The following is a 26,274-nucleotide window of genomic DNA, read 5'->3' on the forward strand; positions in this document are numbered from 1 at the left end:
GAGCTCCTGGGGATCCGTAGCTGGCACAGGAGGTAGTTTCTTCCCCTTTGCTTGAGCTGCACGTGCAGCTCAGGGGTAGAGTATTTGCCTTTAGTTTGATTCCCAGCACCACACAGACACTCCAGCTACACTTCTCCAACTAGATTGCTGGCCCTGCTCCAACATTTGCACTTTCACACACACATTGAAGCCACTCCATCATACTCATGTCCTTGTTCCTGCAATTTCCAAGTCACTCTTTTCTTGGAGTGTTCAAGACCCAGATAATATATCTGCTCCTCATGAAGGTCCCCAGTGTTTGTTGCTACCTCCTTTTTGTTGTGCTCTAAAGAAATATATTTTTGTTTTAAGATAGGGTTTCTTGTAGCACGTACCCAAGAATGACCCTGAATTTACCCCGCCTCCATGTCCCAAGTGCTGGGCTTATAGGTCCGTGCTACCACAGCTGGTTTTGTGTGATAGTTTTACTTTGTAGCTAAGGATGGTCTCAAACTCATGGTAATCTTCCTACCTCAGCCACCGAAGTGCTAGGATTATACATGTGCCAGCATGTGCAGACTTACAGTTTCCATCTATTAAGATCCCATTAGAGATCCCGTTATCTCAAGGATAACAACTTTATTTTCTTGTCTGTGTGAGTCCATCAGAAGGATTACAATCAAAATGGGGCCAGAGAAATGTAGACTATATGATTAGAGTGGCAGGGCATGGCAGTGCACACCTTTAATCACAGCACTCTGGAAGCAGGCAGATTTCATTGAGTTCAGGACTACCTGGTCTTTAGAGCAAGTTCCAGGGCAGTCAGGGCTGCACAGTGAGATCCTGTTTCAACAACAAGGAATATCAAAGTGGCAGAGAGGAGGAAGGAACAGGTACAGATTACTCAGCTGAGGGCAGTGGTTTAGACCTTACAGCTCCATGGAAGCAGAGCAGGAAGGTGGACAAACTGGGTTAGTCCTGGCTCAGGATTGAATCTAGGAAGAGAGTCAAGTGGGATATTTATTGTTGCAGCACTAAGGATCAAAGCCAGGGCCTTGTACAGGCAAATGCAAGTAAATGCTCTGCCTCCATGAGATATTCCTAGACCTGGACATTGCTTTTCCTTCCCCGAATTCTAAGATAAAACACAGCACCACGGCTGTGGCTACTGCTGTTATCCACCAGAGCTCCGGGGTGGGGGGGCGGGGGCTGGGAACACCCTGGACTCTGTTACAGAATTTTGTGTAAGTATTTTTGTCAAGAGGGCAGTCACAGCAACAACCACCCAGAAGGGAGGCACTTTCATTATTAGCTATCAGCTGATATGTAACAAATTACTTCAATACTTAAATGACATTGAAAGCAATCCATTCTCTCCCACATGACGTTAATTCATTATCTCTTGATTCCGTGGGCTTGAGATCCATCTTATTTGGGTGATTCTGCTCTGGGCCTCACGGGTTTGTAGTTAGCATTGAATGGCTGGCCAAGACTGAAGTCATTTGAAAACTGTCCTGAGGGGGAGGGGGCTGGAGAGATGGCTCAGCTGTTAAGAGCACTGACTACTCTTCTAGATGACCTGGGTTCAATTCCCAGCACCCACATGGCAGCTCACAACTGTCTGTAACTTCAGTTCCAGGGGACCAGACACCCATGGCAAAATACCAGTGCACATAAGACACCCATGGCAAAACACCAGAGGACATAAAATTAAATAAAAAAAGAAAACTGTCCTGGGTAATTGTCTGTAGCTCTAAGGCTGTTTGAGTGCTCTTGTGACATGGTGGCTGGCTTCCCTGAATGTGCAATCCCACAGGACGAGGCAGAGCTGTGATGATGTTTATCTAGTCCTAAGAGCCACAGTGATCATACCTGGAATCCCAGAAGTTGGAGGCTAAAGCAGGCCACTGCTGAGGCCAGCCTGGGCTACCGAGTGGGGTCCTACCTTCAAAAAGCAAAATATTAGGCATGGTGGCACACGCCTTTAATCCCAGCACTCAGGAGGCAGAGGCAGGCAGATCTCTGAGTTCCAGGCCAGCCTGCTCTACAGAGCGAGATCCAGGGCAGGCACCAAAACTACACAGAGAAATCCTGTCTCGAAACCCCCCCCCCCAAAAAAAAAATAAAAACAAAAAACCAAAAAAAATTTAAATTAATGTTTTGTGGAGAAAAAGTAATGGTAAACTTCCCACTCTTATAAAATCTAGAGATTACTACTGTAAACATTTTGGTAATTTAATTACCTATTCTAGAATCTTGGGAGACTGAACAGTAGAATTTAAATGATGGTGAATGGCAGTTATGAGTTAAGTCATCCATCATGTGGGCACATTTGGCAACTCAATGAGAATGGGGATGCCATGAAGTCTCTACTTACCACTTGTAGAGACCTGTTTGGGAAAAACCTTCTTACTTCCCTCACCCCACCCCAATATAAGCAGGTTCCAAAAGCTGTTCTGAGAGCATTCAATAGTGGATCATTCCTCAGAGACTTTTTACAACAAAACAATCACAGATTGGCTCATACACCAACAGTTTAGCTGCCTACCACATGCCAAAGACCATGGCTGGCATTGAGGGTACAGGAAACAAATCCAAGCAGACACCAGCATGAGTAGTTACCAAACAAAAGGGAAATGCAATGTGTGAAGGGAGGGAAGGCTCCACATTAGCTGATCATCAGCAATGCTGCTGCTGAACAACTGGGATCTCATTTATTCTTTTGAGATGGGGTCTCCCTGTGTTATCCAGGTTGGTCTCAACCTTTTGGGTTCAAGTGATCCCCCTGTCTCAGCCTCTTTAAGTAGGCATGTGCCACTCTGTCCAGATCACCCTTTGATTTTGTCCTGCACCCTGTTGTCCAATGACAAATGCTGGGTTGATGAGGTTTCATAACTTGTCCAAGGGCACACAAGATGCAGTTTCAAACCCAGGCCCCACTGGAGTCCAGAACCAATGTGTTTTTTCAGTTTTTAAAAAAAACTTTATGTGGCCGGGCAGTGGTGGCGCACGCCTTTAATCCCAGCACTCGGGAGGCAGAGCCAGGCGGATCTCTGTGAGTTCGAGGCCAGCCTGGGCTACCAAGTGAGTCCGAGGAAAGGCGCAAAGCTACACAGAGAAACCCTGTCTCAAAAAACCAAAACAAACAAACAAACAAACAAAAACTTTGTGTATGGGTGTTCTGCTAGCATATACACATATATACATACATACATATATGTATATATATACACATGTGTGTATATATATATGTGTGTGTGTAAATATATATATATATATATATCTGTACATTGCATGTGTGAGATAGACAGTTGTGAACTACCATGTGGGTGCTAGGAATTGAACCCAGGTCCTCTATAAGAGCACTTTGTGCTCTTAACCACTGAGCTATCTCTCCAGCCCCAGAACTAGTGTTAATATATCACACTGAGGCTCAGGGATGTTATGTCCTTTTGTGTATCTCTGGTGTTTGTTGCTTGTATTATTTGTGTGCTTTGTCCATAAATGAAAAACAATGACTCATCCCCAAACTGGGCAGGGTTAAATAGCAGTTCTGTTTATTTTACTCAGCCCATTGCACCTGTGTTAACTTTCCAAGGTAACCTGTAATAAAAGCACTGTGATTAAAAACAACATAAAAATACACTAAAAAAGAACATGTATGTGTTTGCTGCTTCTGGCAAGAAGACACGTTGACTCTTGTTAACTGAAAAAACAAAACAAAAAAAGCTTAAGAATTAATAACCAAAAGTTAACTTTCCAACACTTCCCTTTTTTTTTTTTTAAAGAGTGAGTCTCATTGTATATCCTAAATTGGCTTCAAACTCATTATAGCCCAGACTGGCTTTGAACTCAAAATCCCCCTGCTTTCATCTCCCAAGTGATTCAATTAGACATGAGCTACCTCACCCATTTCCAACAGTCCCCTGGACATACTACGTCTCTTCATGCTTAATGATGGCACTATCAGTTTGATTCTGCAAGGGTAGAGATCTTGAAATACTTACATGTGGATTTTTCTACAGCCTGGCCCATTTGCAAGAACTAGGCAGTGCTTGCCGAGATAAACTAAAGGGGCTGCCACACTGCCCGCATTAGCCTTTGCTGGCTGTAAGAAATTAGCACAGACATAGTAGTTTGAAACACACACTTGTAAATGTCCCATACTTCTCTGGGCCAGAGTCCAAACACTGAGGGGGTTCCAGAAGTTCCAGGGGTTTCCTGCTTCAATCTGAGGCGGAAGTCAAGGTGCCTGTTTTCCTTTCTGAAGACTCGTTTCTGAGCTCATCCACACTGTCAGTTCAGCTCAATGGATTGAAGGACTACGGTCCCTAATTCCTTGCTGCTGTTGGCAGGCTTTAGTCCAGAGGCTGCTTCCATTCCTTTGCTTTCTGTCACTTCAAAGCCAGCACCAGTGAGCTGTGTTGCTTCCTATCTCCAAGACACCCACGCTTTCAAGGACCCATGGAATTAGTGACCCACTCAGACAGTCCAGGATGATCTTCCTAAGGGCCTAAACTTGATCTGCAAAGCTCTTTTTCCCATTGAATGGGGTAAGTTCTGAGTGCGGTGGTGTACATGGATGAAAGATTGGATACTTTTGAGTAGGAACTGCTTTCCACAGCACCCATACTCTACATGAACATTTTAGTTAGATCTGGTAGCACAGGCCTGTAATCTCAGCTATTCCGGGGAGGTTGAGGCCTTTGTGATTTAATAAGAACCTGAAAATAAAAGGTAAAAAGGGCTTGGAAGGCAGTGTAGTGGTATATCATCTAACATGTATGAAGTCCTGAGCTCAATTCCTAACACAGAAAAACACAAAACAGGCATTTTAGAGTGATTCTTCCCTATTTAATCCCTCCAAATGTATGTGTTGGAGATAGGAGGGATTCAAAACATTTGAAATAAGTTACAATATCCTCAGACACAACTCTTTCAGCTGCAGAGTGAAAAAAATAAAGGACTGTAAACAACTAAAAGCCAGGCATAGTGGGACATGTATTTTAATCCTTCATGTATTAATGGGAGGCAGAGACAAGAGAATAGCAGCTTGTTTGAGGCCAGCCTGTTTATATTGTGAGATTTTGTTTGAAAATAACAAAATAAAGGATGCTGGGATATAGCTCAGTGGTTGTGTGAGGTTCTGGGTTCAATCTTTAGCACTAACCACATCCCCCAACAAAATCCTAATATATACCTTTGCACGTGGCCAATCTGATCTACACAGTGAGTTCCAGGCCAGTCAGGGCTACATAGTGAGATCTTGTCTCAAAACAAAACCTAAAATGTCAAATGTAGCACGAATCCTAATTGCTCTTAATAATAAAAACCTGGAGTCTGATATCAGGGTGAAAACAGAAAGATCAGAGAAGCAGAGCAGCCAGCTACTAGAGAGACTTTTTTTCATTTTTATTTATTATTTTTCTATTATCAACTTGATACAATGTAAATTCTTATCCTAATAGTGAAATGTTTCATTGAGGCTTGCCCAGTAATTGAGTAAAACCAAAACTTATTATAAGTCACAGTCATCCTAGGGTCCCCCCTGCTATGTAGCCTCCCTGGTTCTGTGGGTTGCAGCCTGATTGTTCTTTGCTTTATATCTAGTATCCACTTATGAGTGAGTACATACCATGTTTGTCCTTCTGGGTTTGGGTTACCTCACTCAGGATGGTATTTTCTAGTTCCATCCATTTGCCTTCGAATTTCATGCTGCTAGAGAGACTTTTTACCTCAGACTGAAAGGGAGTTGAGCTCCTGTCTCCTCCCACCTTATATTCCTCTCTCCCCAGCCATATCACTTCCTGTCTCCACTCCTTAGTGCTAGGATTAAAGGCCTGAGATCCCAGGTACTGGGATCACAGCTGTGTGTCACCACTGCCTGGCTCTGTTTCTCTTTTAGACTGGATCAATATTGTGTAGCCCAGGTCCCCTGGTCTTCCTGCTTCCTCTTCCCAAGTGCTGGGATTAAGGGTGTGTACCACCACTGCCTGGCCTCTAGTGGCTAGCTCCACACTCTGATCTCCAGGCAAGGTTTATCTGTTAAAGCAAAAACAAAATATCACATCCCCCCCCTTTTTTTGTCTAAAATAAAAAACATTTATAACTAATATAAGAGAAACTATAATACAATAAGTACAATAACTATAATACAATATATACAGGCCATAAATACAATGTCTAGTCCATTAACATTTGACAAATTCAGAGAAAATACTCCATTATTTGTCCTATTTTGGTGAATCCAAAAGGTTGTACCTAATTCATTTTACATTCTAACTTGCATTACTAAAACTATCTTTTAATGTCTCTCAACTTTATACACTTACACTTCTGTAGTGAACTTCTTTTATGAATCTGGTAAGAAGGAACACTAAAGCACAAAGAAAATAGCACCACAGTAAAAAAAAAAAAATTAGAAGTTATTCCTCAACTTCCTGGTAGGATGAAATCAAGTAGGGGGATGTAAAAATGTGTCTAAATTTCACCTTCTACAGTCTATTCATTGTAGATTTTTTGCTTAGTGGGTTTGATCCTAGGGTGACAAGAATTAAGGATTGTTGAGCCCCTTAGGTGGTAGGGGTCGGACTGCTCTGTTTGCTTTATCTCAGCACTGGCTGCCTGCATGCTAACACCAGAGAGTATAGTGCATTTCTTCACCCACAGAAACCTTTTAGAAACTGTAAAACATGGCTTTTACAGTTTTTAAAACAGGCTATTAATCCAGTTCAAAACTGTTTCTGAACATTGATTCAACAAATGCACAGAGAAATATACCCTTTGTTCTGGGTGCTCCAAACCTCAACCCATTTAACACCTGCAATCAAGGCTCTGAGAGGCTCCATTGCTCAATGTGAGTGTGTAATAGCTATTATTTATTCTATGCCAGAAGCCAGATTACAGGGGCCTAATATCAGGATCCTTCACATTCTCGGATCTTCTAGATATTTCATGCTAATTTGGACCCCATACCATCAATTTTGTGGGATACTATGCTAACATAGATCAAATTGAGGCTCAGAGGGGTTAAGAGGAGTCAGGTAGTGACAGCTAGATTTTTTTTTTGTGTGTGTGTGTGTGTGAGACAGAGTTTCTCTGTGAAACATTCCTGGCTGTCCTGGAACTCGATTTGTGGACCAGGCTGGCCTCGAATTCACTGAGATCTGACTGCCCCTGCCTCCCAAGGACTGGGATTAAAGGCGTTCGCCACCACCGCTGGGTTTGACAGCTAGGATTCTAAATCTAAATTTGGTTGACACTAGGATTTGACCTCTCTCCGGTGTATTTCCTCTAAAATAACACTCAGGAGCATTTTGATCTACATGGCCCTTAAGTCTTTACTACCAGATTACCAAATTCACCTGACAGCAATTCTGCTGTAGACCGCAGGTGCACCCTCGGCAAATACATAACGGTACGAAAGTACAAGAGGAAATGGGTAACCATCTAGATCAGTCAATCGAGAAATAACCGTTTTGCCGATATGAGTGTCTCTTTGCTAATTACTATGCGCCAGTTGAGTCATTTAAGGGTGGACCAAAAGGGAAAGTCCTGCTTCTTGCCACCCACTAGAAGGCAGTTGAGAACTGTTTATGCAGGGGGAGGCCCAAAGTGGAAGCAGAGTAGTGGATTACTAATTCCGGATCCTCACCCTCACTGGACCCGCCCCTAGTACCCAAAAAGCGCGGAACGGGTTAAACTCGGCCAGGGGGAATCCAGCCACCGCCCCTTCCCAGCAACACCTCCCAGAAACCCTCAGGGCTCTGCTAGTTCCCGAACCTCGCGAGACCCCGCCCCATCCCTTCAAGACCGACTTCCCGCCCCCTTCTTTACCGAGCTCGGAGCACAGCGGGGTACGGAAGAGAGTGGGCGGAAAACACGGTACCGGAGCACGACGGGAAATGTGGTCCAAGCACTTCAGGCAGCCATTTTCTTCCGGAGTGGGGGAGGCCGTGGAGCTAGTAAGGACTACAAATCCCAGCTACCCTTTCGGTTTGTTTTTGTTCAAAAAAAAAAAAAAAAAACCCCACACTCCCCCTCCTCACTCTTCTCTCTCACACACACGCGGACACACATACACACACACACACACACCCCCACGGCAGACACGCACGGATCAGAGCGTCGAAGGGAAAGCTGCGTCTCGCCATCCCGGCCCGCCACTAGTCCGGTCTCGGTTTCTCAGCAGCGCGGGAAAGCGGAGGCCCGAGCCGTGACCTCTGACCCCGTGGTTATGCGGAGCCGCCGCATTCCTTAGCCATCGCGGGGCTGCCGCCGCCGCCGCCGCCGCCGCCGCTGCCACCGTGGGCGACTGACGCAGCGCGGGCGCGTGGAGCCGCCGCCCCTCCCCCACCGCCGCCCTCGCGCCGGGTCTCGCGCCCGTCGGTCCCGGTGCGCCCGCCCTCTCCGGCCGCACCCGAGCTCTCCCACGCGCCGCCGCCACGCGACCCCCGCCGCCGCCGCCGCCTCCACCCCAGCCCCGCGCCGCCACCGCCCCAACCCGCCCCGCCCGGAGGTCCCGCGTGGAGCTGCCGCCGCCGCCGCCGCCGCCGCCGCGGAGGAGGAGGATGAAGGACAAACAGAAGAGGAAGAAGGAGCGCACGTGGGCCGAGGCCGCGCGCCTGGTGAGCCGAGCTGCCCGGGGGGCCGCGGCGGGGGGTCTAGGGGGTGGGCTCCCGCGCCGTTCCCGGGGCGGGGGAGGGGCGAGGCCCTGCCCACCGCAGCAGGGGGCGGGGCCGCCCGGGTGTGGAGCGCTGGAGGTCCCCGGCCGGGGTGGGCTGTGGCGCCTTTTTCTTCCTCCCCCACCCCCCACCCCGCCCGCCCCGAATTCCTTCGGAGGGGCGAGCTGGCAAGCGTCTCCTCCCCTTCGAGCGCCTAGGCTTCGGTCTCCCCTCCCCCCACGTTGGCGGCGGCAGGGGGTCCCCGGGAAGCGCCGTTTATTCACGTGCCGGAGTTAGGTTTCCGGGAAAGGTCGGAAGTGCTTCCCTCACTACTTCGTGGGCCATGGGGTGGGTCACTGGACACCGCGGGGGTGGGAAAGCGCCCCTGGTTTCAAGGACGTGAGAAGCATTTAGAGCGTTGGCAATTTAAACCAGGTGTGTGTCGGGAAGCAATTGCTGAGGACCAATCTGATCCCTGAGCCATGGTTCTCAAACTTGAGTGCCCAGCGGGAATATACCTGGGGACTTTGTTTAAAAAAGGTGCTCTGGGACTCATTTTAAACACACTGAACCCGAGATTCTGCTTAGAAACATTACTTTAGCCAACTGCTTAAGGGATTACTATGCAGGTGGCCCGTGGACATTCAAATCACACTGAACCGCTGTGACTGCATGCACTAGAGGTAGGCATTTTGCAGAGGAACTGAATACACTTTGCAAAGAATGTATGTCTGTTCATGCAGAGGCTCCTGTTCAGAGGGTTGAGCGAGACACACATACAAAAAAGTAAATTGATGGCTTGAGCTTCAGCTAGCTGCCTGCCCAGAGGGTTTGTGAACTTGTGAGACCACTTCCTTTTGGAATTAAAATACAACGCTGAAAGACTTGGGGCACGTTCTTATAAAATATTGCCGATGACAATCCTAATAGGTTATACTTCTCTCGGAGATGTCACTTCCTTGGGCGCCATAGTGCAAGGTTATGGTGCATCCTACTTGTCTGTTGACGCCCTGTGTTTTATATGTAATTGCTATCATTCAGTTTGAATGGTGGAGTGCATGCAGCTCAGCTTTCTTACTGTTCCTTTTACTGAAAAGTGAGTTCTACCTTAAAAGTGTTGGCGGTTGATAAAAATCTAGAGTGCACCTTTGTCTTTCTTGGACTCATGAAAGCTAGTTATTGATTTAACCAGGCTGTTTGAGCTTGCAGAGAATTTCCACTGGTGTTCCTGATCATCTACTCTTGTTACCCTGGGAACAGAAACGGGGATTGTTTGTATGAAGGTTGTAGTTCGGTTTGTTTTTTTGTCTGGCCTATAAAAATTGAAACTCCTTGGTGGTGGTGTCCATGTTGTGTCATGTCCTGTCGTCGTCCCCCCCCCCCCCCCCCCCCCCCCCCGTCCCCCCAATTATTCAATCAGAACTAGAATATTTGGCTAGTTTTTTCGATCTTGGAACTTGAGATTTCTTCATCGATGCTTCACCTGGTGACAAATTTAGGCCTGCAGGAGCCTAGGAAATGAAGCGTGTTTTATTTTACCATGGAGGTTGTTGAGTCTTGACTGTTGATTGAAATTCTGAGTTTCTGTGTGCAGGTGTTTATGACTCTGGGCACCCAAAGAAAATTTGCCTGCCAGAATCCCACTTGTTAGAGGTAGGGGAAAGTACCTTCAAATCCCGTGTTATTTATGTCCTGACAATTCTAAAAATCTTCTTGTCTCAAAGCTCTTTTGGCTCTTATTACTTGAAAGGCTCTAGCAATTTGGAATCGGCTGTTATTTTAAGCCTCTTTAAGTTCTTAAATTTACTGTGGTTTGAATTCCAAGGTTAAGGTTGCTATTTCTATTTTATCATTGGCTCACCTTCAAACTCAGTTATCTTAAGTAAGTTATTTCTCTTTTTCTTCTTTGGCTCTTCAGTTAAAAATAGTAATCTGAACAGGAATTTCTTTGTAGTGTAGTTGTACATTTGAAAGAGGACTTGTGGGAATGTGGTGTGCAATTTTGCATATCTTTTATGTGGCTTGTGTTTTAGAATTTTCTGTGTCTTTGTGGGGGTGGGAGGTTGACTTGAGTCTTCTTCCCATTTTAAAAAGTCCTGTCACACTGAGTGATGGGGAGTTTATTAGTTTTTCCTGTGCAGAGAGATACTGGCAAGCAGAGACAATGGCAGGGCAGTTCATTTTGTAACAGGATTATTCTTAACTACTTTTGAACAGTTGAATTTAGAGTGTGTGTGGTGACCACATGCGTTCGTTTGTCAGGTGGAGGTTTCTAATTGCTACTGACTGGCTCAGATTGGCAAGAAGATGATAATGCTGTTTTGGTGTAGGAAAGCTGAGAATTCCAGTAGAGTAGCATGCCCCTGCAGATGGGTTTTTTTGAAGTTGTCACTTTTAAGAAGTGGACATTTTTCTCTCAGATGGCCTTATGGTGTGGTGGTATGGTTTCTAGCTGTCTGAAGTAGAGGAGGGGGATTAATTTGCCAGCTTGTTACGAACAATTTGGGAGAAACAGCCAAGGGGATTTCCTTTTAAATTGTGTACAACTCTTAAATAGATTCCTGTCTTGCTTTTATTCATGGCTGACCATTCTTACATCAAACATTTTTTTTTTCCTTTTAACTAGCAGAGATACTTTTTTCTTTCCTTCAAAAAATGTGCAGTCTATAGAGAAAGACTGGGAATAGAACACTGCTGGATTGTTCCGGAAGCTAGTGTTATATGCAATTTTAATGAAAATGAATACTTTATCTTTAGATGTAACTTCTCTGTAGAATTTTCGTTCTTCTGTTTTAAGATTCTCAAGCTCTTCCTGGCTACTATTTGAATAATTGGTAGATATTTTTTTCAGAGTCATGCTTCTCTAAAAAATGTTTGTCGGAAGATTTGCTAGCTCAGCTAGTATCAGAGAGATGGTATCTTGTGACAGTGAACATTAGTAGCATGTCCTAAGGTTTACTGTAGGTTTAAGTCAGCCTTCCCAGGTGGCACTTGGTAATCTTAGACTATGAAGAGGAAGAACTTACAGTCTGGGGGTGGGTCAAATGCATGAACAGAACTACAGGTATACGTGGTACTGGAAATGCACAGATTTAAAGGTTATATTGGTTTTTGCTTCTTGTTTAGGAATAAATATGATTAGTTCCTCACTAAGTGTCCAGGCTTGGGAGATAATTACTTGTACTGTGGAACAGTGGGAATACCATAAAAGAGATTGGAGTCTGCCTGGCATAGATCAGGGACTGCTTCCAGAAGGAAGGTACTTTCTTTTCTTTTTTTCTTTTTTTTTGGTTTTTCGAGACAGGGTTTCTCTGTGTAGTTTTGGTGCCTGTCCTGGATCTCGCTCTGTAGACCAGGCTGGCCTCGAACTCACAGAGATCCGCCTGACTCTGTCTCCCGAGTGCTGGGATTAAAGGCGTGCGCAGCCACCGCCTAGCCAGGAAGGTACTTTGTAAGCTGAGTCTTGAGGGGTTATATCGGAATGTAGGGAGGCCTATCCCAGAGGAGGCCATACGTACAGGAGTTGATGAAAAAAGAATGGCTGAGGGAGGGGAGAAAAAATACATGGGTATGAATATATTTGCAAAGTGTGCAACTGGGTGGAACAAAGAGTAATTGCTGGGACAGAAGCGTGCAGTGTCAGTGAGGTAGTCTTTTGGGGAGACAGACAGGTGATTGGGAGGCCTTGTATGCCCAGCCTATGAGCACCTACAAGTCCCTGCTTATGTTCTCTCTAATCTGAAAGTTACCCTGAGAGGAAGAGCTCTAAATACTTGAAGAGTGAGAGAGGACCTTTGGCTCAGATTGGTAGGTTCTTGTTTCAGGTTAGAGACTAGAATTTAAATCTTGGCTTGTTTGATTCTAAAGCCTGTGCTTTAGTGGGGCATAGGGTGGGCTCTGGAAACTTAACCCTCTGCTGCATGGGGAGTGACAGTCAGAGTCGCTGAGGATGATTTTGAAATAGAAACATGATAAACGTAGAATCTGGATCCCTAGAATTGGGCCTGGCACAAAGCAGGTGTTCCCTGTGGTTTTAAATGAGGGATAACCACAAATAGGGGTGGGTTTTAGGAAAACGGCCCCAGGGCCTTACTGTGTATTAAAGGGTATTATGGAAGAGGCTGTTAAGTTGGGTCATTGGCTGTGGCAGTGAACCAGGTGGATGAGAGAGAAGGATGCCACGTGTGTGTTGCTGAATTAGGTGGTTAGAAAGGTTTTGAGTGCCAACCAAGGTAAGGAGTGTAGGGAGAAAGCATAGGGCTGAGAGGAGAAAAACTACAGTTGCCGAGATGAATTAGAGTAGCCCACATTAAGAATGGACAGCTAGACTGACGTGTCAGACAGAGCTACTTGATTCTGAAGCTTGAGAGAAGTCAGGATTAGAGGTAGACAGGATCAGATTCATCAGAGTTAGAAGCAGTGTTTGTAATTAACACATTATCCAAGAGCAATGTAAAAATTAGGAGAGAGGCTCAGGAGGAAGAATAGGTGTTTTGTTTTAGTGCTCACTTTTCCAAACCTAGATTTCCTTTAGTGATAAGGTCTTCTGTAGCCTTCCTTTTTTTTTTTTTTTTTTTTTTTTTTTTTGTGAAGACAGGGAGAACTTGGGTGTTACACATGTTAGCTTGCAGTACCCGAAGCAGCTGCACAGGTGTAGAAAGTAAGATGATGACATCTTTTTTTTCCTTCCTTAGAAGAGGAACATTTCTGAAACAGCTCAGCTTCTCAGAGTGAGAACGGCACTTGCTGAGGAAGTGCTGACTTAGTCACAGATGAACTAACACAAGCAGGGCATTAGGTTCCTCACTGTTATGTCAGTTACACATAGAACCATAGCTCGTGTTGTCAAGTGGCAAAATGTACTGTGGCAGTTAACCCAGAATTTCATAGTATAACGCAAAAGAACTGAAGATAGGCATGGCACACTCTTGTAATCCCAGCATTTGGAAGGTAGAGACCATGGGATCAAGAGTTGCAGGCCATCCTTGGCTGTATGGCAATTTCAGAGTTAGCCTAGGTTGTCTCTGAATATACAGCCCAGCATGGGGGTGTACACCTTCAATCCCAACATGTGGTAAACAGAGGCAGGTGGGTCTTTATGAATTTGAGACTAGCCTAGTCTACATAATGAGTTGTGTGCCAGCTAGGACTCCATATTGAGACTGTATCAAAAAAAAAAAACTGTATATATACACACATACCCATATGGGTACTAGTCAAAACTTTTTCTTTTTTTAAAGACAGGATGTGGTTATGTAGCTTGGCTGGTCTTGAGCTCAAGACCAGGCTGGCCTTGAACCCACAGACATCTGTCTGCTTCTTCTGGGATTAAAGTCATGAGTCACCACACTTGGCCTGAAAGTTCCTTCGAAAAGAAAATTTGAATGAATTTCCATCTTATCATGTATTTTGCAGCAATATTTTTTTGTTGGTTTTTATTTTTTGAGACATGTCTCACAAGAGATCCACTTGCCTCATGCATGCTGAGATTAAAGGTGTGCACCACCACCACCACCACCACCACCACCACCACCACCACCACCACCACCACCACCACACATTGTCTATATTCTGTATTTTAACATTAAATTGTGCAGTTACCAGAGCTGCTACTGTTGCATACTATTTATTACACGTAGATGTTTAAATAGCTATCCTTAGAATTGAAGATGAGAATGTTTTGCCTAATTGTGGTGTTTTTATCTAATTGCATTTAACTTTCAATCTACTGATAAGAGTGTGACTTCTGAAGTAATTGTTGTTTGTTTGTTTTTTTTTTTTTTTTTAGTTTTTCAAGACAGGGTTTCTCTGTGTAGCTTTGCGACTTTCCTGGAACTCACTCTGTAGACCAGGCTGGCCTCGAACTCACAGAGATCCGCCTGGCTCTGCCTCCCGAGTGCTGGGACTAAAGGCATGCGCCACCACCGCCCGGCTTGAAGTAATTGTTTTAATGTCGTGCTGGGGATAGAACCTAGGGCCTTGCACTCCAGCCACTGAGCCACACCCCCACACCAAAGTGATTTTGATTGTGGTAAATCTCATCTGGCACTGGCAATTCTCATAGCAGAACTACTGGCCGTGGTACAGATTGAATGTAATGGAAGTTTTCACACTGAAGTCAGGACGTTTATGTTTCTTCAGGTGTTAGAAAACTACTCGGATGCTCCAATGACACCAAAACAGATTCTGCAGGTCATAGAGGCAGAAGGACTAAAGGAAATGAGGTTTGTATTGCTCTTGTTGCTTAAATGACGTGTGTCTGTGCTGTGCAGTAGTAAGTCCACCTGTCGGTCTGTCTCTGATTGTGTATCTGATGGCAGTGTGTCCTGAGTGGAGGGTGGGAGTGATATGGGCAGACATCCATTTATTTTCATTAGAAATAGTGTCTTTCACAAGACCTCACCCAGGTCTTGACCTGCAGCTAGAGTTAGGTTCTTACTTTTCTTTAATGGAATCGGACACATTTTCTAGTACACTTTTTTGCTTGTTTTGTTTTGTTTTTTTAAAGATAAGGTCTTACTGTCCTGGCTTCTCATACACTCTTCTTTTACAAGTTTTAGTAATAGAGAAGGAATAAGCCCATATATGCTCTTTTCTCTCTACTTTTCTTTGCCAATACCACTAAAGTCTTTTCCTTTTGGATCTAAGAAGGGTGGTCTCAGTAGCATAAAACCCTCTGGGTACTCAAAGATTTAACCATTCTTTCTTGTTTTCTGAGACAGTTTCTTGCAGCCCAGGGCAGTTTCCAACTTACTGTACAGCTGAGGCTTGCCTCCAACTAGGATCCTAATGTTTCCACCTCTCAAATGCTGGGATTACAGGCACACACCATCCACAACTAGCTGATTTAGTCTTTTGTGATACAATTGTATTAATGAGGGGCCTGGAGAGATGGCTCAGTGGTTAAGAGCACTGACTGCTCTTCTAGAGACTCTGGGTCAAGTCCCGGCACCCATATGGCAGCTCACAACTGTCTGTAACTCCAAGATCTGACACTCTAACACAGACATACATGCAGGCAAACATCAGTGCACATAAAATAATAAAAATAAATTATTTTTTTAAAATGTACTAATGAGTAACCTTGAGTTTGTTATAATGTTTTCCTGGAGAGAAACACAGAAATAATTGGAGGCATGAAAACCAGGGGTTGTCTTTGATTTTCCTCTCTTCTCACCATTTATACCAACCTCTTTGAAAATCTGTCCCACACCCCCAAGACTAGGTTTCTCTGTAGCCCAGGCTGTCTTGGAACTCATCTGTAAACCAGGCTGCCCTCAAACTCAAGAGATTTTCCTGCCTCTGCTTCTGAGTGCTGGGATTAAGGTGTGTGCCAACACTGCTTAGCTAAAAAAAATTTTTTTAATTGTTTTGGTGTGTATTTTACCCAGTGTATGTCTGTGCATCGTGTGCATGCGGTACCCATGGAGGCCAGAAGAGGGCATTGGAACCACTGGAACTAGAGTTATGTGCAGTTGTGAGCTGGCATGTGGGAGCTGGAAATTGAACCCAGGTCCTCTGGAAGAGCAGCCAGTGCTCTTAACCACTGAGCCATCTCCCTGCCCCCCACCACTTTAATATAAGTGAGGAAAGAGGAGTCTATATAACAGCAGTCCCTTTTGGGGACTTGGAACAAGCACCATTTTGATAATGGGGGATATTGCATACATGTTTATGTATGTGCAGATGCATGGTGTGTGTGTGTGTGTGTGTGTGTGTGTGTGTGTGTGTGTGTGTGTGTGTGTGCGCGCGCGCGCGCGCGCCAGAGAACAACCTTGGATGTCATTCTGCCTTGCTTTTTGAGAAAGGGGGTCTCTCATTGGGACCTACTGCTTGCCCATTAGACTGTGCTGATTTGCTACCAAGTCTGTATCTGTCTCTCCAGCAGTGGAATTCCAAACACCTGGCTACCACATCTGCTTTTTTATTTTTACATGTGGGTTTTGGGGCATGAAGTCTGGTCTGAGTGCTTCCTTGTCAAGCACTCTATTGAATGAGCTTTTCTCCCCATTCCTAAGCAGTTAGTATATTGTGTGGCTAATCAAACTATAGCCAGTTGAAATGATAAAAGTTGTTCACTTTCCTCAGATCACATATTTTTTTAATGTTTTGTGGGGAGGGATGCTTAGGGTTGCCTATAGTCCCATCTATTTTACTTGTACCTATGAACTTTGCAATGTGTTAATTGTGCTTTATTTTTGTTTTTATGGGCTATTTCCCATCATGCTGATGTCTGCCCTGCTGTTGGATCACTATGCCTGTAGAAGGTAAATTAGTCTCTTGTTTCTGTTTTTTGCTGTTCTACGAATTGTAGCATTCGGGATGAGTGAGCAGCTCTGTCACTGTAGATAGGTATAGCATGTAGGAATCACAGAAGGGACTTGCCAGTGTGTTATGCCCCTTGTAGGAGATGCTAGCACAGCCATTTGCTGGTCTAGATTCTACACCAGCTTGCTTTTAGTGACTTTATTTATTTATTTATTTATTTATTTTTGTTGTTGTTAAAAGTTATTTTTAGCATCCAATGTGTTTCAAAGCAGAATAATTGTTTTTTTAATGGCTTTTTTACACTCAATTTATTTTTAACACTATGTAAATTAGGTTGCTAGTTTTGAAAAATAGGGGCTTAAGATAATTTTTTTAAATAGTGAGGAAAGGGAAGAAAACATGCATAGGTTGAATCCTAGTATTCAAATTTAATGGTAATAGACATTGGTCTATTTTTTGACACATTTTTCTGTTTTAAGATTCAGTAAGTGTCCTCTGTCTTGTGAAGTTGTCATTTTGTAACCTACTGTTGTGGCAGGGACCATGGAACTTAATATACCATCTAGTTAGGTGTTTAAACATTACTTACACTAAATCTATTTGATGGCCTTTTTCTTTATAAATGAAGTGTCTAGATGAGACTTATCCATTCCCTTTCACGACAAAGAAAAATCAAATACTGTGTTTTTTGTGTGCTTTTATTAGAAAATATTCAAATGCAAAAATAAAGTAGGAGCATATTATGGGGACATAGCCCCACTGAGTCTGCTGTTTTCATATAGCTATGTGGCAGTGTCCTGAGTATGATACGTTATTACAATGTAGCTACTGGGAAACGTGTTTTTGTTTTTTATTCAAAATGTTTATTACATTTTACTTTGTGTGGATATTGGGGAGGGGGATGTAGAGGTAAGAGGATAACTTACAGGAGTTGGTTCAGGTCTTCTACCATATCCTAGGACTAGAACTCAGGTCTTCAGGCTTGGTGGCAGGAGCCTTTACCTGTTAAGTCATCTCCCTGACCAAGAACACTTGTGTGTGTGTGTGTGTGTGTGTGTGTGTGTGTTACTGACAGCTCTTGTGAGTTGCCTGATAAGAGTGCTGGAAACTGAACCCCAGTCCTCTGCTGCAAGTATTATTAACTGCTGAGCCATCTCTTTGGTCCCAATAACCAAAATACTTATGTTTTTTTCTAAAATGTTAATTGATATGGGGGCTCTATTATATAGCTCTAGCTATCCCAGAGCTCTGCTGTGTAGACTAGGCTGGACTCAAGCTCCCAGAGATCCACCTGCCTCTGCCTCTCATGTACTTGGAAGTAAAGGCATGCACCACTAAGCCTAGCTGAAAACATTTATTTGTAATGGTAAAATTTTGTTAAGGTGTACTTGTTTCTATTTTGAGCAGATTGTCATAATATAACCCAGAGTGGCTTGGAACTGAGTATGTGGCCTAGGCTTTGTGGCAGGCCTCCTATGTGAGCTTCCTGAGTGCTAAAGTTACAAGAATGAGTCAGTATACCTGGGTAAAATAATATGTTGTAAAATTTGTTAACATATGACTTGGAAATTCTTTTAAGCCTTTTTTTAAAGATTTTTATTTATTTATTTATTTATTTATTTATTTATTTATTTATTTATTATGTATACAGTTTTCTGTGTGTATGCTTGCACACCAGAAGAGGGCACCAGATCTCATTACAGATGGTTGTGACCAACCATGTGGTTGCTGGGAATTGAACTCAGGATCTCTAGGAAAAGCAGCCAGTGCTCTTAACCCCTGAGCCATCTCACCAGCCCCCTGGAAATTTTTCATTTTTAATTTGTGTGAGTCTGTATGTGTGTATGCTATGTATCCCTCGGAAGTCAAAAGAGGGCATAGGATCCCCTGTAGCTAAGTGTTGACAGATTGTGGGCCACCCAGCATGGGTACCAAGAACCAAACTCTGGTCCTCTTTGAAAGCAGCAAACCTACTCCTTTTTTTACCCCCCTTCAAGACAGGAACAAGTTTCTTCACTCTGTAGACCAGGCTAGCCGCAAACTTAGAGATCCACCTGCCTCTGCCTCCTGAGTGCTGGGATTAAAGATGGTGCACCACCAGGCCTGGGTTGCTGTAAGCACTCTTAACTGCTGAACTCTCTCTAAATTTCTTGAGAGTTGGGTTTGTATTGTCAGGAAACACTGAAGATGGGCTTGGCCTGTCCTGAGTTGTCACGCACTATAGCCTAGACCCTCTGAGTGGGTTCTGTGGACTTCAGTTGCTTGTCTTCTGTAATAGATTGGTGGGGTCATTGCTCCTGCACTGCTTGTTTACCTCTTGGTTTGAAAATGAATTAGAGGAGGAGCAGGGGGTTTGGTAAGTAGAAGCCGGTTTTTGTGATACATTTCCATCCTTTCATGTTTTCCAGTGGGACGTCTCCTCTTGCGTGCCTCAATGCCATGCTACATTCCAACTCGAGAGGAGGAGAAGGGCTATTTTATAAGTTGCCTGGCCGAATTAGCCTTTTCACACTCAAGGTAAAATTATCTTTCAGTGCAATGGTTCTCAAAGCCTTTGTTGGTTTTTGAGATAGGATTTCTCAGGGTAGCCTCGGCAGTGCTGGCACTTGCTCTGTAAACCAGGCTGGCCTCGAACTCAGAGCTCTACCTGCTTCCCAAGTGCTAGGATTAAAGGTTTGCCCCACTACGCCTGGCTTTAGCACCTGGTTCTTTCTTCCCATCTGACAGTATTTCTACTTTAATTAATTTATTTATTTACTTACTTATTGTTTGCTTATTTATTTTGAAACAGGGTTTCTTTGTGTAGCCTTGGCTGTCCTGGAACTAGCTCTGTAGATCTGCCTGACCTTAACTCATAGAGAGCCACCTGTCTATGCCTACTGAGTGCTGGGATTAAAGCCGTGCACCACTACTGCCTGGCCAGTTCTCAAACTTTTTTTTTTTTTTTTTTTTTTTTTTTTTGGTTTTTCGAGACAGGGTTTCTCTGTGTAGCTTTGCGCCTTTTCCTGGAACTCACTTGGTAGCCCAGGCTGGCCTTGAACTCACAGAGATCCACCTGGCTCTGCCTCCCGAGTGCTGGGATTAAAGGCGTGCGCCACCACCGCCCGGCCAGTTCTCAAACTTTTTAATGTGCATAAAAGAAGCCTGCTGGGTTTGGAATGGTGTGATGGATTGTCTTTCCTGGTATGCAGTCCTGATGACACTGATAATTTTGTCCTTAATGGTACTCTGAGATGATGTAGTGTGAATAGACTATTAAGAGTTCTTAAGTTATATCACCTGTTGTTTCTGTATTCAGCTTTGCTTGTCTGTACCTTAGTAGGTTATATGCAACTGAAAGATAAATATATGTAGTGATAATTGCAAATGTGCCTTAGTGAGGATTTTGTTTGTAGTAATGTTGTGAGGGATAAATTACTGGGCAACTAATGTAATACCTACTCTATGAAAAGTAACCACAATGTAAATGTCAGTATTTACTAAGTGACACTAATTACAAAGGAGAAAGAGTTCATAATAACCTTAAATAATTGGGCTGAAATGAGCAAGCAGTTATTTTTCTGCCATTTTTGATATATTTGGCTATCATTTAGATCACAGTCTGAGAACTTCTGTATAAAAGGCTAGTAGATAATTTAGAGTTTGTTGGCCTAGTGGCTCTTGTGGCTCCGCCATAGTAGCAGGAAAACAGCCATGCACCATGCGCAAATTGAGGAGGCTATTTTCCAAATATTTATTTTGCTTTGAGACAGGGTCTCATTATGTAACCCTGGCTGGCCAAAACTCATGTAGATTAGGCTGTCCTAGAACTCTTAGAGGTTGCCTATCTCTGCCTCCCAAGTGCTGTGATTAAAGGTGTGTATTCCCATGCCTTGCAGGGTTTACTTTTATGTGTAGGCTTGCCTGCACATGCATGCATGCATCCTGTTTGCCTGGTGCTGGCAGAGACCAGAGGAGGGCCCTTGACCTGGAGTTACAGATTGTTATCCCCTGCAAAAGCTAGAAATGCTCTTAAGTTCTGAGCCATCTTGGCAGCCCATTTTCAACCTTTAAACAAGTGCTTATTTACAAAAGTAGGAGGTGGGCCAATTTTATTGTAGTAGGGCTTAGTTGAGTGACCCTATTTAGACATAAGATGACTTGGCGACCAAAGGAACTAAACATTTAATGCTGATCCTCTAGTGCTCCATAATGTATTTTTATTATTTATTTTATTTATTTATTTATTTATTTTTTGTTTTTCGAGACAGGGTTTCTCTGTGTAGCTTTGCGCCGTTCCTGGATCTCGCTCTGTAGACCAGGCTGGCCTCGAACTCACAAAGATCCGCCTGCCTCTGCCTCCCGAGTGCTGGGATTAAAGGCGTGCGCCACCACCGCCCGGCTCCATAATGTATTTTTAAATGCATATATACAAACTTTCTTCTTATGAATTTGTTTACTTGGTAAGCAATTAATTCAAAAAAATTAAATATCTGAATAAATACAAATTATATAACTTGTTATTTCATGTAAGTTTGTGTACATGAATTACTTGTTGAAGTAGGAGTTTGCTTTGTACTCAGCCTCAGTCTAAGGCTCCAATGATCCTTCTTCAAGAAATTCTCTCTGTTCAGCCTCCTAAGTAGCCAGGCAACTTTCTGTTATGTTAGTTTTGTGGGGCTGATAATTGACCCCAGGACCTTCTATAACATGGTAGATGGCCCTACCACCCAACTATATGTCCCCAGCCCGGATATTTTTCATGTTTAGCTTTTTGTTCTGTTTCTAAATATTTATTACTAGTAGTTGTGACTTTTTTGTTTGTCTTGCCCTTGTCTACTGTTGAGAAAGTGTAGGTTTCTAGCCCATGCCAGACCTCCTGCCTTTACTTCTCAAAGTTAGGATTATAGTCGTGTTTTGTTTGACTTAGACTTTTTTCCTTGTTCTGTTTACTGCGTTTTCTTTTCCCCCCTCTTCTTGTGCTGGGGATCAATGCCAGCGCCCTTTGCAGGCTAAACAAGAACTCTATCCTGAGCCACAGTGCCAACCCTCTTGTCTGTTTATGAATTTGGCAGGGTCTCATTATGTAGTTCCTGCTGGGCTGGAACTTGATATATAGACCAGGCTGGTCCTGAACTCATAGAAATCTGCCTATATCTGCCAGTATTAAAAGCATATATGTTCTCATATAGCACACATGTGGAGGTCAGAGGACTTTATAGGCAACTCAGGTTGCCAGGCTTGTGGCAAGCCTTTAGCCACTGAGCAATTTTGTGTGGGCCCCTTGCTTTGATTTTTTTTTTTTTTTAAAGACAGGGTTTCTATGAAGCCCAGGCCTGCCTTGAACTTGTGGGGACACACCTGTGTCAGCCTCTCAAGTGCTGGGGTTACACAGGTGTGTAGCTTAAGTTTTCCTGCCTGGCCCACGGTCAGGGCAAATCTCTCTCATCTGCCAGTCCCTCACCTGCCAGTCCCACAGACGCTCAGACCCGACCAAGTAAACACAGACTTATATTGGTTACAAACTGTATGGCCGTGGCAGGCTTCTTGCTAACTGTTCTTACAGCTTAAATTAATCCATTTCTATTAATCTATACCTTGCCACGTGGCTCGTGGCTTACTGGCATCTTCACATGCTGTTTCTCATCGTGGCGGCTGGCAGTGTCTCTCTGACTCAGTCTTCCACTTCCCAGCTTTATTCTCCTCCTTGTCCCGTCTATACTTCCTGCCTAGCCAATGGCCAATCAGTGTTTTATTTATTGACCAATCAGCAACACATTTACCATACAGACCATCCCACAGCACAGGTGAACTACTAAGTCCAGCTTCTTTTGTTGTTAAGATATCTCCCTTTGAATATAATTTAGATGTATGACACTTGAAGGTCCTGGGTTTGGTCCCCACAGATACATGTGTACAAAAACAAAAATTCCTTTTTTGACATGTGATAATAAATAATTGCTTTTTTCCTTTCTCTTTTTTTAATTTGAGGCAGGGTATAGACCAGGCTGGCTTTGATTTCACAGAGATCTGCCTACTTTTGTCTCCAGAGTACTGATGTTGCACAGGTGCTCTTTTTTTTTTTTGAGACAGGGTTTCTCTGTGTAGTTTTGGTGCCTGTCCTGGAGCTTGCTCTGTAGACCAGGCTGGCCTCAAACTCACAGAGATCCGCCTGCCTCTGCCTCCCAAGTGCTGGGATAAAGGCGTGCTCCACCACCACCCAGCATCATAATTTTAACAAAACTATTCCTAGAGCTACCTCAGACATATAGCTCATATCTTGTGATTTTGATAGAATTTCAGTTTGGGTAATTACCTTTTAATATTTTTGACTTACTAAAGCAGTACATATAAATGTAACAGGAAATGCAACAAAGTAGGTAAAATTCTCCTTGTAACCAAAACAATAATTTATATTAATATCTGGAAGCAGATGAGCCCCTCATGGTGATGAGTGCCTATAATCCTAACACGGTGGAAGTTGAGGTAGGAACCAAGAGTATGGGGTTATCCTTGGCTCCATACTAAGGCCATTCTGAGTTTGGGTTACATGAGACCCTGTCTTTTTAAAAAAAAAAGCAGTGGTGTATATGCTTAGACTCCTGTTGCTTGTTTAATTCAGTTAGTAGATTTTGCTGTGTTGGGGATACATCTTTTTTGTTTGTTTGTTTTGTTTTTTGTTTTTTGTTTTTTGAGACAGGGTTTCTCTGTGTAGCTTTGCGCCTTTTCCTGGATCTCGCTCTGTAGACCAGGCTGGCCTCGAACTCACAAAGATCCGCCTGCCTCTGCCTCCCGAGTGCTGGGATTAATGGTGTGCGCCACCACCACCCGGCAGGGGATACATCTTTTTAAATTAGTTTTTATTGCTGTGTTTTCTATTTCATGGAATATTCTTGTTTTGGAGACAGTGTCTGTTTAGCCCAGGCTGGCCTTGAACTAATTTGATTGCCCAAACTGGCCTGGAACATGTGGTCCTTCTGCTTTTGTCTTACAAGGGCTGGGATTGTTAGCATGCCCAGCTTCACGCTGTCACAAATATGGAAAAACACCTTGCTAAGAAAGGGGGGCTGGAGGAATGGCTCAGGAGTTAAGAACACTGGCTGCTCTTGCAGAGGACCTTTGTGGTCCTCACAACCTTCTGTAACTCTAGTTCTATAACTCTAGTTCCAGGGGTTCTAGTGCCTTTTTGTAACCTCCATGGACACCAAGGATGCATGCATATGGTACACAGGCATACATGCAGGCAAAGCATACATAAAATAAAGTGAATAAATAATAATAAAACATTAAAAAGAAATAGAGAACTATAATTATGTAGCCTTACATTACAAAAAGCACCTGTTTGGGGAGCTGAGGACATAGCTTATAGGTAAGAGCATTTCTTGTGCAGTCTTGAAGTCCTGATTCCAAATCCCCAACACTCCTGTAAAAAGCTAGTCATGACTGTGAATGCCTGCCCATAACCCTAGCACTTTGTCAGGTTAGAGACAGGAAGATGGCTGGGCTTATTGGCCTAGCCAGCCTAGCTACAAGTTCAGCGAGAGACTGAATCTCAAGGGAGTGAGATGAAGAGTAATGGAGCGGGAAAAACCAATGTGATCCTTCGGCCTCCTCTTGGGCCCACCTGCACGTGTGCTTGTGTTGTATACAAGCACAACAACAGTGAGTAATTTGGGGTGGAGAAACAGTTCAGGGTAGAGTACTGACCTAGACTATATGAGATTCTATGTGAATCCCTCTTATTAGGGCAAACACAAGCAAAAGCAGCAATTTTTATTAGAGGAAAAAGGAAAGGGGAAATTTATGGAGATAATTGTTGCGTTCTTTTATTGTTTGCTTGTCTTTTAGACAGGGTTTCTCTGTGTAGCCCTGAGTGGCCCCGAACTAGATTAGGCTGGCCTGGAACTCAGAGATCCTCCTTCCTCTGCTTCTCAAGTGCTGGGATTAAAGGAGTGCACCACCACCACCACCACCACCACCACCACCACCACCACCACCAGCCAGCTTAATTGTTGCATTCTTACAATGTTATATATACAATTGAAATTTATATACACACCTGCATACCAGCAGTTCAGAATTATCATTAAATACAAAGGAAAGAATGAGTATAGAGTCTAGATTCAGATAGGATAAAATCATAGCCACTGCCATTTGAAAAGCAGTATCAGAGTTTATTTGAGTTTTAGTAGGTACATGACAAGCAGTGGTCCCTTTTAAAATGCAGATTAGATGACATCGCTTTTCTAGTTGGCTCTTGTCTACTCTGAACTGCTTGCCTAACACTTCTGCTTGATCAATCAATAACCATCCTTTAGACAACTGTGTCCTAAGTTAGTGTCTCAAACCTGGCTTTACACTTGGCAATACCACTGGCTGGAAATCTGGTTGCATCTTGTTGCTTGGTGTCTAGTCTGACAGTATCTTAACTGAAAGAAGATTAGAAGATGGTGTTAACGGAGTCTTGAGCTGATTTGTGTATTTTCTCCCACTTGTTTCTGTGTGTTATAAACAGCATGCTTGTTTACATTCGCTGTTTAGCAAGTTAGTATCTAAGAATTTTTTTTCTTGCCCTCCTTTACCAAAATCTATTCAAGAGTCTGCTGACATTAGAAGTCAGTCTGTCTTCCCCAGGCTATTGCCACAATCTGGTTTCTTTTAATGGCTAAAGAAAGATATAACATTAAGCCAGGGTAATGTCTTAGCAGGTAAAGGTGCTTGCCACCATTCCCGATTACCATGGTGGAAGAAGAGAACTTGTCCTCTGACCCCACAGAGGTGCTGGAGAGTAGGTGCTATGACACGTGCATGCACATAGCCTCTTCCCCAATAAATCAGTATCAAAAGGTATAATAATGAAGAGCTTAAACATTTTAAGTATTTTTAAAAATATATTGCTCTTTTGTAGAGTTTAAACTGTAATTATTTTGATTGTTGGGGGGAGAAACTCATTTAAAACACATCAACTTGGGGCTGGAAACATGGCTCAGTGGTTAAGAGTCCTGGCTGTTCTCTCTCAGAGGACCTGGGTTCAGTTCCCGGCACCCACATGGCAGCTCACAGCTGTTTGTAAATCCAGTACCAGGGGATCTGACACCTCCACATACACATACATGCAGGCAAAACATCAGTGCACATAAAATAAAAACAAATCTTTTAAAAAAATACATCAACATATTTAGACAATACCTTTTGTACTTCCTATAACTTAGGGATAAAAGAAGGCATTCTTTCTAATGCTTAAAATCTTAAGGAAGGAATGTCAAGTCATCCAGTCTGTTTTCACTTTACAGATTGAAAATGAACACCCAGCAGATGAAATGCTGTATCTATAATCATCTCTCTGAATGACAGTACATACAGCTAGCTGAGTTAGGGACTAGAA

General features: G+C 43.5%; 1 protein-coding gene and 1 long non-coding RNA gene across 3 annotated transcripts in view; one reads left to right on the forward strand and one right to left on the reverse strand.

Annotated features, from left to right (window-relative positions):
- Window positions 1-353: 353 nt before the first annotated feature.
- LOC128102144 (uncharacterized) lies at window positions 354-8,468 on the reverse strand. Its single transcript, XR_008215329.1, has 2 exons — window positions 7,816-8,468; window positions 354-4,703 (listed from the first exon to the last, which is right to left on the reverse strand). It is a non-coding gene; the product is annotated as an uncharacterized LOC128102144 (long non-coding RNA).
- Window positions 8,469-8,471: 3 nt separating this feature from the next.
- Window positions 8,472-26,274, forward strand: part of Asxl1 (ASXL transcriptional regulator 1) — a 78,645-nt gene continuing 60,842 nt past the window's right edge. The window contains exons 1-3 of one of the 2 annotated variants that reach the window (XM_052725683.1): window positions 8,472-8,606; window positions 14,784-14,866; window positions 19,319-19,427. In XM_052725683.1, the coding sequence (XP_052581643.1) occupies window positions 8,550-8,606; window positions 14,784-14,866; window positions 19,319-19,427 (249 nt within the window). In that variant the 5' untranslated portion in view covers window positions 8,472-8,549. Of the gene's footprint in view, window positions 8,607-14,783; window positions 14,867-16,850; window positions 16,910-19,318; window positions 19,428-26,274 lie in introns of those variants that run through there. The other variant, XM_052725682.1, reaches the window with a different exon arrangement.

This window comes from Peromyscus californicus, unplaced genomic scaffold (assembly GCF_007827085.1).
Source record: "Peromyscus californicus insignis strain IS unplaced genomic scaffold, ASM782708v3 Scaffold_7__1_contigs__length_154581171, whole genome shotgun sequence".
Classification (NCBI taxonomy): domain Eukaryota; kingdom Metazoa; phylum Chordata; class Mammalia; order Rodentia; family Cricetidae; genus Peromyscus; species Peromyscus californicus.